The sequence below is a fragment of the Schistocerca gregaria genome, chromosome 10, assembly GCF_023897955.1.
Source record: "Schistocerca gregaria isolate iqSchGreg1 chromosome 10, iqSchGreg1.2, whole genome shotgun sequence".
In the NCBI taxonomy this organism is placed as follows: Eukaryota; Metazoa; Arthropoda; class Insecta; order Orthoptera; family Acrididae; genus Schistocerca; species Schistocerca gregaria.
In genome coordinates this window covers 91,179,173-91,193,450 of record NC_064929.1, presented here as the reverse complement: position 1 = coordinate 91,193,450, position 14,278 = coordinate 91,179,173, and the positions used below count along the sequence as shown (strand labels likewise).

General features: G+C 39.0%; 1 protein-coding gene across 9 annotated transcripts in view; it reads right to left on the bottom strand.

Moving 5' to 3' along the window:
• Positions 1 to 14,278, bottom strand: part of LOC126293725 (uncharacterized) — a 122,652-nt gene that overhangs the window by 22,015 nt on the left and 86,359 nt on the right. For 8 of the 9 annotated variants that reach the window (XM_049987041.1, XM_049987048.1, XM_049987040.1 and 5 more), the window contains one exon: positions 12,178 to 12,357. The exons of the other annotated variant lie outside the window; for it this stretch is intronic. In XM_049987041.1, coding sequence (XP_049842998.1) covers positions 12,178 to 12,357 — 180 coding nt within the window. The remainder of the gene's footprint in view (positions 1 to 12,177; positions 12,358 to 14,278) is intronic. 9 annotated transcript variants of the gene reach the window in all.

Below are 14,278 nucleotides of genomic sequence, written 5' to 3'. Positions count from 1 at the left end.
ACACCATATTTTTCAACTGACCTTTGGAATATTAGTTTTGTCCCAGCTGCTTCCATCCCACCACTTAGCCCCAAGTTTCTTGCTGCATACTTTGTGTTCCTGCAGCCACCTATCTCCTTCACTGCCATCATTGTTCTTTCTTGTGTCACACTGAGAGCAATATTTGCTCATTACTTGGAAGACAGACTCTTCCTGCATCTACACTAATGACATGATACACCACGATGTAGTGTATTGCCCCTTTTCATCCAGGTTTCATCACAAGAGACTCACAGTGTCTTCTTCCCCTTCATTGTTAATATATACAGCTGTTTTCATGTATTTGCGCACACAGCACGGGTTCCGCAAAGGGAGATTAACAGTGACAGCCGCACTGGACTTATTAAAAACGATTCGACAGAGTTTTGAAGAGAGAGAGAGAGAGAGAGAGAGAGAGAGAGAGAGAGAGAGAGAGAGGCACTGACACTCTGTGACCTCAGCAAAGCGTTTGACTGCATCTCACACACAACACTAATAGCCAAGTTAAGATGCTATGGTGTTGGAGGTATTGTTCTATCAACACCAATCTTATTTGGAAAACTGAAAGTAGGTAGTATCAGTGCACGGAGCAACTTCTCTTGAACAAAAACTGGAACATGGAGTGCCCCACGGATCAGTCTTAGGACCTCTCCTATTACTCATATATGTCAATGACACAAGCTGTATTAGTCAAATGTTGCAGTTTGTAGATGACACTACCCCTATTGCCAAAGGACGTACAGCCGCAGAAGCTCTCAGTGCATCAAATTTGATGTTTGAAGAAATAAAAGAATGGATCATCATAAATAAAATGAAGATCAATGAAGAAAAAATCGAACATTTGATACGCAGTCTAAGCAACACTGAAGAGCAAGGAAACATGGAGACTGTCAGACTACTGGGCTTTAAGATTGACAGCAAACACTCCATGAATGATCACACTGCATATGTACGCACCAAACTTTCTCGTGTGATATACCTCCTGAGGGAGCTGAAGAGGGTAATAACTGACCAGTTTCTCACAATAGTCTATCATGCACTTTTCCACAGCGATATTAGCTATGGACTGTTGTTGCGGGGACACTCCTCAGGCTGCAAAGATGTGTTGTTATTACAAAAAAAGCCATCAGGATCATATCCTCTAGCAAAAGACTGGACCACTGTTAGCGTATTTTCACCAGGCTAGGCATAATGACTACTTTTCTGCCTAATTGATACAAAAGAAAATCAAAGGAATTTTAGCATAAGACACGAAATACATAATCATGACACTCAATGTAAGAGGAACACTGAAGTGCCACGGTGTCTCCTATCAAGTACACAAGACATCTTTCCAACAGTCGCCCTAAAAATGTACAATCAACTGCCTCCATAAGTGAAATCCCTGCCACCTGAATTATTTTAGAAAAAAATTGCTCAGGACTTGGAACAACATCCACTATATTCTTGGAAGAGTTTTTCAACAGAGGTTCTAGTAAATGGACAGAATAATAAATATTGTTATGTTTTATATATAATTTTGCCTAAATTTAATCTTCTTTTTATGTTCCGAGTTAACTGCACATTTAATTTTGTGTTTTACTTAAAGTACATAGTTTGCCAAAACGAAACTTAGTGTGTGTGATCTACATGGTTTTGTAAACATTTTGCTTTGTGGTATTTTCATTTTCTGCTATGAAGTTTTACTTTCCTGCTTAGTTATATTTCAGTTTCTCTATGTTGTGTGTGTTTTTGTGCACTGCATAAATATTTTCTTTTATTTGTAATATAAATGTTGTATATGGTGGTGTATAAATGTTAGCTGATGAACATTGTATTTGTGACGCACGGTTTACCAGCCACGGCTGGTAAATAACGAAGATATAGTAATAAAGTAAACTCCGAGAGTACAAGTGTTCTGTTGTAATCACTGATCCTAGATACTAGTGCAATCATGTTCATCAAGCCACAAAACAAATTTGTGCCTTCTCTGCCTACACCTAAGCATCCCATGCCATAACTCAATCTTGTATTCGCCTCATACATCTTCCCATGGAGAGCAGAAGTCTCAAACTGGGCAGCATATTTACAAACTTTACACAAAATATATCTGTTACTTAAAATGCTAATTCTGTCAACGTCACCGTACAGTTCCCACAGTTACCATATGCACATCAAACAATCATATAGGCAGGTATTTCTAAATACACTGGGAAACTCATTTTTGGCACAGCATCATCATCCTCGAACTCAGTGACTTTGTCGAAAATTGTACTACACCCTTCGGAATAGCATCTGTAGCACTGTTTTTTTAAATTTCCTGTGCCTTTTACATGTGAAATTTGACATTTCCACACTTTATAGAATATGCATCCACTGTTACAGCACATTTTGAGCAAAACAGATTGATATATGCAAAACTAAAATCTGAAACAAGTTTGTAGCACCGACTATTCAAAACCACGTAGTAAACAAAGGAATCAGCAAAGATAATCTTCGTCACAGCCTTCTAGCCTCATCTGCAGTTCGTTTTGCCTGTGTGAACAAAATTTTAATGCACGAAAAATTTCTAGTGGAGAGGAGGTACGGATCACAGCATAGAAAGAGGGGGTGTGGCAGGTGCAGATACCCAAACAAACCTTTTTAAAACCTATTTCTATCCAGAATTTGATTACGAAACTTTGTGATGCTATTCTTAAAGAATCAATCTAATAAATTACATAATTGAAAAAATACAAATTGTTTTTCCATTTTCGCCTTAAATCTTCCCTTAAAATGAGAAAAGCTGTCTCTGGTGCTGTCACCCCTCTACTGAATTCAAAGAGAAGAATATGTTGGAAATGTTCAGGTTTCTCCACTTGGCACTCCATTTTCTGGTGTCCAGAGGTCCATTCACTATTTCCAAATGTGTTGATGACAGTATATAGACTTAAACAGTGACAGTGAACTACAAATAAAAAATGACAATAGACAAACAAACCCATAGAAACTGGAATACCAACATCCAAAACAAAAATGCTACAAACTTATACACCAGCCTAGTAGATGGGTTGGGGGGGGGGGGGGGGGGGGAAGGGTCATGACAGATATACTTTTGAAGTGACATGGCAGCAAGAGAAGGAAAGTCACAAAAACAATACCTTGCATGTCCAGATATTTCTCCAGAGGAATTTTCTGAAACAAGAAAGTTAACTGCCTTTATTTGAAGCATTAAAGTTATTATCCTACTTCTATAAATTGCCTAACTATCACACTTGTAGACACCTAGGCCCTTGCTAACACAGCAGTAAAAAACCAAACCATAAATAAGCTGCTGTCTTACAATGAGGAAAGTTAAACTGTTCAGTCTTTCATTTATATATTGAGATTAGCACCGTAAGCAGAACAAGTCAGCCTTGTTGAACATTAGTGTGCATGCCGAAGCTTTGGTGTGTGTGTGTGTGTGTGTGTGTGTGTGTGTGTGTGTGTGTGTGTGTGTTCTGAGCACACTTCCTCTGCAGAGACAACAAATCTGTATACAGAATTTAAGTATAGACGAACCAGTGCCTGATTTGGACTCCACACCACCCACTTGAAGTGTATGATGCAGCTATGACCAAATCAAACATTTAAACATCCATTACTTAAGAAAGCCATTTTAAAAATGAAATTTGACTCTGCATCTGAAACTGGCCCAATGAGGAGAAAATTCCGAGTGTCGTAACTTAATTTTCCAGAAACTTTGCACAGTGCAAGAGGAGTAAAAATAAGCTAACACATGTCTCAGCTTATTTGGGAAAACAACAGTCAAAGTTTTTGAGTTACTTTGTGTGTGAGCCTTTTAGAGCACAGTAATCTCAGGTGAAATGGTGTCACAATGGCTAGTGCTGCAGCCTCTCAGTTTTGTGCCCCAAGTTTAAAACCCAATTACTGCTTTTATTTTATTTATTTGTTTATTTTACATTTATCTACCCATGTCCATAGAAGATTACTACATGACTGTTTCTTATCAAGTTAGGTATACAAAGGCATTATACTAATTGTAAAATTACGACTGTGTTTCACAATAAGTGTCATACATTTATTATATAATAAATATTTTTAGGCGTTACAATCTTTATAAATGCCCACATTCTTATATTTCATTCTTGTATCAGTCCTTATATTAATTCTTATATTTCATTCTTACATATGCTCTGTGCCAGAGGTCATCCGTCAGACTGGTGGCACAATAGTCTCTCAGCAGCCTGTGGTCAAATTTCTGAAACAGACGAGAGGTGCAGAGAACTCATTGGCTACGGCACGGCAAAAGCTGACCGTCCTATGGATCGAGGTGATTCGGTTCGTGCATTATGTTGTTTGAAGATGTTCCAGAGACCTCAAAAGTTATGTCACAGGTCAGAAAAGTAAGAAATTACCAGACGTAATCTTGTTATGTACTTGATGCCACCTCGTACTATAGCGCCAGGTGTCAGGCTTGAACGAGTATCAAACGTTATCTTGCAATGTTTCTTCCTCCTCTCGACCTCCACATGTTGATACGGGTATCTTCAAGTGTGCTCAGAATGGGGACCTTTAAGGAAAAATGATGCAGTTTCACTCCTGTGACCACTGTCCTTGTCAGACACATTGCTACCGACACATCTCTCACTGCGTCCACGTCGAGGGAAGCCGCGACAACAGTTGCCGTTTTGTGACGTTCCAGAGACCTCATGTCATGTCACAGGTCAAGTAAGAAATTAGCAGACGCAATCTTGTGCCCCCTACATTGTCCCACTATCCGCGTCGTGTACTCGTCCTGCTGCAAACGACCCATAAACCGACTCGGCAGACACGATGTGGCTCTACGATCCTGCGAGACTGAGGGAACGATAAATCTGTCCTCTCAGACATTACTTGCTGAAGCTACGTCTGCAATGATAGATTTGTTGCTTAAACGTGTACCTGAAACATCAGTGCTAGAATTCTGAGAAATACTATATCCTGGCATGTGTGCCCGTATCCATTCACTCACTGAAAACTAAGCACAAATCCCTGCACAGTTCACAGGCAGGCTCTCCATGTTATGTATCAGGTGCAGGCGATCAGCTGGTAGCAGTTTGTGAAGATACACTGGACAAAAAATACGATTAAACTAATTGAAGAATTTCGTGAAAGACATTTTTAGGATTCTACATTCTCCGATTACAAAAACTGCATTGCCAAACATGATGAAGTTCACCAACTCGTACCTCCATTTTGCATTTCGAATAAAGAATTGGACAGCAGAATTCACAATCCGAGGTCACAATTGCCCCGTGAATTTAACAGATGTTCCTTATTGAAAATCAGGCAGAGAAAAGCTGTACGTATTGAAGAGGCATGCCTATCACTTGCTGCTATTCCTGCAGGATGTAAACAAACCAACACTTTCGGGTCTATTTCACTAATTTTAGATATTGAAATTCTATGCATCTACATTAAAGAGCTGTACGAATATTCAGTAGCTAAAAGCGTAATCTAACAAAGATATTCAGCAGGGGTTACAACTTCTCAAAAATTTGTATCCCTCAGTATGTCTTACTGCGCTTTCATATTTAGTAACATCTGGAAGTCCGTCACAGACATACGAACAAAATTTTTAGGTCACTCGTCACTGAACTGTAACCTCCATAACTAAACTGTTTACAGAGAAAGTTATGTACCAACCATCTATATTCCTTTCTCTGATAATTCTCCCTTTTTACAATTATACTCACAGTGTGGGGGCAAAAGAAATAGAAGTTTTGCATTGGATGTTCTGTAAACCTGATTGGCTACATGTTGCCAGTGAAAATGGTCACACCGGTTACTGCTGCTGGGTGAATGTCCCCGAACAAACAAGAGAACGATCCCAAGTGTCTATAAACAACCTCGATGAAACTACGTGGGTGTGTAGAGGGGGAAAATAGTGGGAGTCATATTTTTTTGTCTGTGCCCAGTTTCACTTTTAAGGGATGATACATGCCTTGAAAGGTAATTTGGCTTATGTTTAGAGCGAAGGAAAATTGGGAAAGCATCACCATTCAGAAAAATGTTAATAGCATGTACATGAGTTTTCAGAGCATCTTTCTATTTTAATGTAGCATTTCCAAAAGTAGTAAGAACAGTAAAACCTTACAATAATAAGCAACGGGTAACTAAAGGCATAAAAATTTATAGTGAGAGAAACAGATTTCTGCAGTACTGTTGCAAGAAATATAAAGTAACACAAGAATTCCCAGATTATTCAAAAACCTACAAAAGAATCTATGGTATAGTAGTCAAAGAGGCAAAAATTATGTGGAATGACAATTTGATAAGAAACTCTTCTAACAAAATGAGATCCCCTTGGAGAGTTATAAAGAAAGAAAGTTGTAGTTCAACGCCACAGAAAAAGAATTATCACCAACACTAAAAGGCTCAAAAGTCACAGACCCAAATTCAGTTGTGGAAAAATTCTATGAATACTTCACTTTGCTAGCTGAAGACCTGACTCAGGTAAGCTGTCAAGGACCAGTCCCAAGTTTCTTCAGCAAATCAGTGATCTCGGCTGCTTCTATGTATGCTTATGAAACGAACCCCAACGAAATTATAAGTAAAATTAAAGCCTTAAGCAATAAAATGTCAACTGGCCTTGATGAAGTACCTGATTCCATATTAAAAGCATGTGCTCACCACATAGCAAACACCTTGGCAAAAATTTTCAACCTCTCTTTAAAAACTGGTGTACTTCCAGATATTTTTAAAATAGCAAAAGTTTCACCACTGCTAAGAAAGATTCTTCTGAAAAAATATCGAACTGCCGACTCGTGTCACAGTTAAGTTCCTTCTCAAAAATCCTAGAAAAACTCTTCTATGACAAGCTTTTAAGTTTCATAAATAAATATGCACCTCTTACAGTACAACAACACGGTTTTAGAAAGTCTAAATCTACACAGACAGCAATTTTCGAATTTTTAGATTCCATTTTAAAATCCCTTGATCAACATAAATTAGCTGCAGGTATTTTTCTAGATCTATCAAAAGCCTTCGACGTCCTGGACCATAACGTTCTGCTCAAAAAATTAGAAAGACAAGGAGTAAGAGGTGTAGAACACAGCTGGTTGTGTTCGTACCTAGAAAACTACAGGCAGGGAGTATCATTTCAGTATGAATTCAACAAAATGAATAAAACAAGAAACAACTCCTTTCTATCTAGTGAATTACCAATAAAATATGGTGTACCACAGGGCTCAATCTTAGGTCCACTACTCTTCTTGATGTATGTGGACAACTTAGTTGAATATATTGAGTCACACAAAAACTATCCTGTTTGCCGATCAAACCAGCATATTGCTAACTGGATCCAGTCCAGAAACTGCAGTCCACAGCAGAATGTTCTATGAAAAGATTTTTTGAGTTAAAAGTGGGACACACATATAAATAACTTGTCTGGAAAACTACCATCTGTGAGCTATGGCCTAAGAATTTTAAAGGCTACAACAAGCAAAACAGTACTGCAGGCATACTATGCACAGTTCCATTCACTAGTACGATATCTGATCGTTTTCTGGGGATACTCAACTCACAGTGTAAAGGTTTTTAGAATGCAAAAAAGAGCTCTAAGAATAATTTGTGGTCTTAAAAAGATGGAGTCCTGTAAATCCTATTTTACGGTGCTTGGTGTTCTAAATGTTCCAAGTTTATTCATTTATGAAACTATCTTTTTCACTAGAGACTACCTCCTGAAAACAGGCAAACTGCTACAGAACGAAAATGTACATAACTATAAAACCAGAGGGAAATCGAATATATATCAAAAATATCAAAGAACAATCACTTATCAGAGGAACATAATTAACATTGGCGTAATATTATAGAATAAGATACCAGAGGAAATAAAAAATGCTACTCATCCAATATTTAAAGCTTAATTATAGGCATTTCTAATAAAGCACTGTTTCTATTCTGCCAGAGAATTTCTAAATATGTAACAAAATTAATTGTAATAAGTACCTATTTTTCATTTGCCTACTATTTTGCTAATACTATGTATTATATTAACTTATCTTTGACCTGTCTAATATCAATTGTACAATTTGTGATGTATGATAAAACTGCACCAATAAAAAATCAAATCAAATTAAATTAATTTCGAGAAATGAAAATTTTCGTGTAACATAAAGAAGCTTTCAAGCTTCCCTATGTAATAAAGCTGGTTTCTGAAATACAATTTTTTGTAAAGAAGCTGTACATAATGTGTGCTGTCAGAGTATTTTCAACATACCTAATTTAGATATACAATAATGTAGTTTCAGCTCTCCGAAACTGCAGACGTGTGTGTGTGTGCGTGCGCGCTGCTGATAAAGGCCTTAATGGCCAAAAGCTATGATGATGTGAATCTTTTCACTGTGCTTATCGCGACTCATCATCTCTGTTTCATGGTGAGTAGCAACTTTCCTTCTCTGGTATTTTTACATTCCATCCTGGATTTTACTTTGTAAGATGTATAAACTTTCATTACAATGCAAATTAAAATGATGATAATTTGTGAAGAAATTCTTCAAACATATGTTTTCTTACAGCACTTACATAAAATGAATGAAATTTCTTCATGTAATATAAACAGAGAAGACAATATAAAACAAAATTCAGCAGGATTCCAAATTGTCACAGACGGTATTCAAAATATTCTGTCGTGTATCAGGCACACTTCAATATATCGATAAGTCTTGGCAAAGAGAATTGGTTGTGTAGTGCTAGTGACTTGCAGCTCGATTTCATTGTTTCTCAAAGGAAGATTGACATCACTTCCAAAATCGAAAGCTGTATACGCCCCACAATTGTACGTGTGCCGCCGAGCCTATTGGGATCGCCATACGAGCAAGTTCCTTCTCCTCACGTACAATGCTCTAAACGGTTTTATCACATTGACCAGCTACCTTTCCATAGTTGTAAGAGAAAACAATGGTGAGTTTGGTCCGAGAACTTGAGAATTTCTTTTTGAAGCCTCAAGTGTCCTTGTGACACCATCAAAATGTCACTAAACAAACATCCGGCCAAATCAAAAGATATTTGAAAGCTGTTTTCCTTCCCACTGAGGGAGAATATCTGTATTGTTGTTAGACTGTTGCAGTGGTCAGTGTGAAAGAACCATGTAGAGCAACGTACCTGAAGACAAAGGACTCGTTCGCCTAGTGATCCCAAAGGGCTCGACAGCACAGCTACAGCTGTGGGAAGTATACAGTTGGCGATGTTGGAAGTTTTTGTGAGAAGACTTTTTGATTTACATCTGCTGAATTATTATGATGTCAATCTCCACCTGAGAAACAATACGATCGAGCGGCAGTAAGCAGTATTTTGCAAAATTTCAAATTATTACAGAAGCTGATTACACAGTTTTCAAAAATATTAATTACACATGACTTTTCACACGAAAAACATTTTTTATATATTGTCTTGAAAATATTCCTTCTAAACCTAAACTGCCAAGTTGTCTTTCAGGGTGTGTTTTATCCCTTAAAAGTGAAATTAGGCACCAACAAAAAATATGTACTGTACTATTTGGCCCCTCAAGACACCCGCAAAGTTTAATCGGGATCGTTTATTAACATTTGGGAATATTGAAACTTCCTGGCAGATTAAAAATTTTGCCAGACCGAGACTCAAACTCAGGACCTTTGCCTTTCACGGGCAAGTGCTCTACTGACTGCGCTACCCAAGCACGACTCACATCCCGTCCTCACAGCTTTACTTCTGCTTGTACCTCGTCTCCTAATTTAATTTGGGAATGTTCTTTCGTAAGTCTGCCTGTTGCAGCACAGAACGCTATTGGCACAACACTATTTTGCTATGCCTAGTCACGCTGCCTTGCAGTGCCATGCAAATTCTCGTCTGCTCCGAATATTTAAGCTATTACATCCTATGGAGCCGACAGTACCAGCAGTTCCAGATCCAGTGCCACCGTTCGGCAGTGCTAGCAGTTCCATCTCGGCACTCCATGCAGGCAACCCAACCCAGTTTGTCCCGATCTTCACTGGCAACACATCAGCTGTTGCAAGCCAGCAGCAACAACATCCCCACCCTTCATGCCACCTCCTACTGCAACTCTAGGATTCATTGTGTAGGAACAACACACACAATGTCCACAGCAGAGACATTTCCGTTGTACACACATAAAAAAAAAGTTTTGCATCACTTCGGTTCCAAGACAGAAAACTGGAATAGAGATCAACATAAACATCATTTCAGCCCTTTTTATTGCTCGTGAAAACCACACATTGCACGTTGTACCACCATACAGCGAGACCTTCAGAGGTAGCGGTCTGGACTGCTGTACACACCGTTACATATAATATTCAGCAGAATGTCCTCTTGCATTGATGCATGCCTGTATTTGTCGTGGCATACTATCAAGTTCATCAAGGCACTGTCAGCCCAGATTGTCTCACTTCTCAATGGCGATTTGGCGTAGATCCCGCAGAGTGGTTGGTGGGTCACACTGTCCAGAAATAACACTTTCCAATCTATCCCAGACACGTCAGATAGGGTTCATGTCTGGAGAACTTGCCGGCCACTCTAGTCGAGCGATGATGTTATCCTGAAGGAAGACATTCACAAGATGAACATAATGGGGGTGCGAATTGTCATCCGTGAAGACGAATGCCTCACCAATATGCTGCCGATACGGTTTGCATTCTTGGTCAGAGGATGGTATTCACATACTGTACAGCTGTTGTGGCACCTTCCGTGACCACCAGCAGCGTACGTCGGTCCCACATAATACTATCCCAAAATAGCAGGGAACCTCCACCTTGCTGCACTAAGGCATTCAGGTTGACCAGGTTGCCTCCAAACACGTCTCCAACGATTGTCTGGTTGAAGGCATAAGAGACACTCATCGGTGATGAGAACACGATACCAATCCTGAGCAGTACATTCGGCATGTTGTTGGGCCCATCTGTACCACTCTGCACGGTGTCGTGGTTGCAAAGATGGACGTCACCACGGACATCAGGAGTGAAGTTGCGCGTCGTGCAGACTACTGCGCGCAGTTGAGTCATAAAATGACATCCTGGGGCTGCACGAAAAGCATTATTCAACGGAGTGGCATTGCTGTCAGGGTTCCTGTGAGGCTTAATCCGTAGGTAGCAGTAATCCACTGGACGGCCTAAGCGAGGCATGTCGTCAACAGTTCATGTCTCTCTGTATCTTGTCTATATCTAAACAACATCTCTTTGGTTCTCTCCGTGATGCCTGGGCACTTCCCTCGTTGAAAGCCCTTCCTGGCACAAAGTAGCAATGCAAATGTGACCAAACTGTTACACTGTCTGTCTTGGCACGATTGAACCACAGACAACCCGAGCCGTGTACCTACTTCCCGGTGGATGACTGGAGCTGATTGGCTATCGGACCCTCTCGCGTCTAATAGGTGCTGCTTGTGCAGGATTGTTTACATCTTTGGGCAGGTTTAGTGTCATCTCTCAACAGTCAAAGAGACACTGTCTGTGATACAATATCCACAGTCAACATCTATCTTCAAGAGTTCTGGGAACCGGGGTGATGCAAAACTTTTTTTTGATGTGTGGATATAGTCGTGTGGATATTCATCCGAGGACATTATAATTGAGTTTTGGTTTTGTTACCCAACAGTTATTCTTTTAAAGTGCTTTTGATCATTCTCGGTGTAAGTATACATCGGTTCCGTATCTGCAGTAGAGTTGCCAGATCTCGACTGATGTACGCAGTAACATCATTCATTGATAAACGACAGTCTCTACAGGCCACAACCGTGCTGCTCTCATATCCTGACATGTGCCGACAGACATTTCTCCATCTTACATGAGGTATAATGCAACCTTTTCACGAACAACATCTAATGTGATTTCTGAATGTGAAATTCACTGTGTAATCTTTCCTCACATACAGAAGGTAGTGGATTTCCTTCTACTTACTCTGTGGGGTTACACTGAAATGCCAGTTGTCTGCATATCCAAACATTCAGACCCTTCAAGCAAATTTGATGTTCCTCATGTTCCAGTTGTGTACTGTTGCAGTTTTAATGGCCCCCAATGTGTTTTCATTTAATGGCTGCACTTATGATTTTTAACACATTTTCAATCATCAGATCTATGAATTATTCATACAATTCTCAACTCCTTCATCAGTTACAGTTTCATTATTTTGTTTGAACTACACTACAAAGTCAGTAGCAGTGCTTACATTTCAAGTTGCTCCAGGCGGTAGATCTCAGAGAAGGCAACAACTGAGAGCATCTTTGCATCACAGAGAGAGAGTTCCCGCAAAGCAGGGAGACCACGGCTGATGGCAATTATTGTCTCATTGTCCAAGCCAGGTCCACACCATATATCCAGCTTTCTCAATCTTTTCAGCCCTCGACCCCTTAAAAACACAATTAAATACATAGTTAAAGTTATGTCAGATTATCTTGTCTTTAATAGAGAAAAAAATGAGAGAAAGAAAATTTGAATGACCTGCTTTCAATTTGTTTCACATATACCTGACTCATCACCAACTGTGAACACCCAGACATTAATACGATCAATAAACAAGGAGGCAAAAAACCGAAGATAATGTCAGAGCAACATAAGCAACATCAAACCGAGCAATATTTTCGAAATAATCAGAGGTCAGAAGGACATGATAAGCTATGGCCACGAAATTAAGGTGAGTCAGCAATGAGCATACAAAACCTCCTCTAGGAAGGGAATCTGTGTGTGTCCACCAGTGTGATTTTTGTCAGAATAAGGTGCTACTCTACTTGTTACAATAACAGTTAATTCAGTGTCTTTCCACATTAGCTAGCCCTTAGATTTCATTGTTAACATCATCACATCTTATGGTACTACATGTCTACTATATTAATGTAGTTCCATTTCTCCAATACAAATTATCATCATAATAAATTAATGACAGTATGCTATAATTAGCACAGTCATGCATCACCCAGTAGACAACACAGAAAATTCGCAACAAACTTAACTACCCACAGGCAGTAATTTAAAGTTTACCTACATTTGACTGGTCAGCAGGAACCATAATCTTCAGGATCTTTTAAATTTTTTTTTAATTTTAAGCGACTGGTTCTGTAGGACCAAATTGAGGAGCAAATCTCTAAGATCATGGGACATGTCAGTACATGTACATAAAAGTATTGACAGATCAAATAAAATGTTTATGAACCCAAAAAAAGACAAGCCATAAGTTTACGTAAACAAAATCAACAATGTAACACAGGAATTGGCTTATTTTTTCAAGGAGCTCCTTGACAGAACATGACAAGTGGCCCATGAGGAAGCTCTTCAGTTTCTATTTGGAAGAGTGTGGATTACTGCTACGACATTTGAATTCTTGTGGTAGCTTATTGAAAATGGATGCACCCCTTTCTGCACAAGAGCCAACGAAGTGCGACCCAAATGGAGATTGGATTTTTGTCTAGTATTAACTGAGTGAAAGATGCTAATACTTGGGAATAAGCTGATATTGTAAACAATAAATGACAGTAAAGAATATATATATTTATAGGCCAATCTCAGAATGTCCAGACTAATGAACAAGGGTCGACAATAGATTCAGTTATTGCCTGAACTGCCTGTTTCTGAGCCACAAATATCCTTTGAGAATGGGAAGAGTTACCCCATAATATAATATCAAATATCATAAGAAAATAAGCAAAGTAAATGACTTTTTGTATCAAACTATCACTTATTTCAGATACCATTTAAATAGCAAAAATGGCACCATTAAGTCTTTAGCCAAGATCCTGAATGTGGGCTTTCCACGATAGTTTACTATCTACCTAAACACACAGAAATTTGATCTTTTCAGTTTAAATAATCACATGCCCATTCAGTGAAATTAAAATGTCAGGTTTTGTTGAATTGTCTGTCAGAAACTGTAAAGACCGAGTCTTACTGTAATTTAGCATTAGTTTATTTTGTACAAGCTGTGAACTTATGAACCGCATTACCTGAAACAGAGCCAATGTTGCACACAACATCTTTTACTACCAAGTGTGTCATCAGCAAACAGGAATATTTTAGAATCACCTGTAATACTAGAGGGCATATCATTTATATAAATAAGCAACAGGAGTGGTCCCAGCACTGATAGCTGGTGCAACCCCCCCCCCCCCCCCCCCCCATTTGATTGTTGAAATGAGAGGTGAACCAATCGTGAGCTACCCCCTGTATGCCATAATGGTCAACTTCTGCAGCAATATTCTTTGATCAACACAATCAAATGCCTTGGTTAAATAAAAAAGGATGCCTGGCATTTGAAACCTTTTGTTTAACCCATCCAA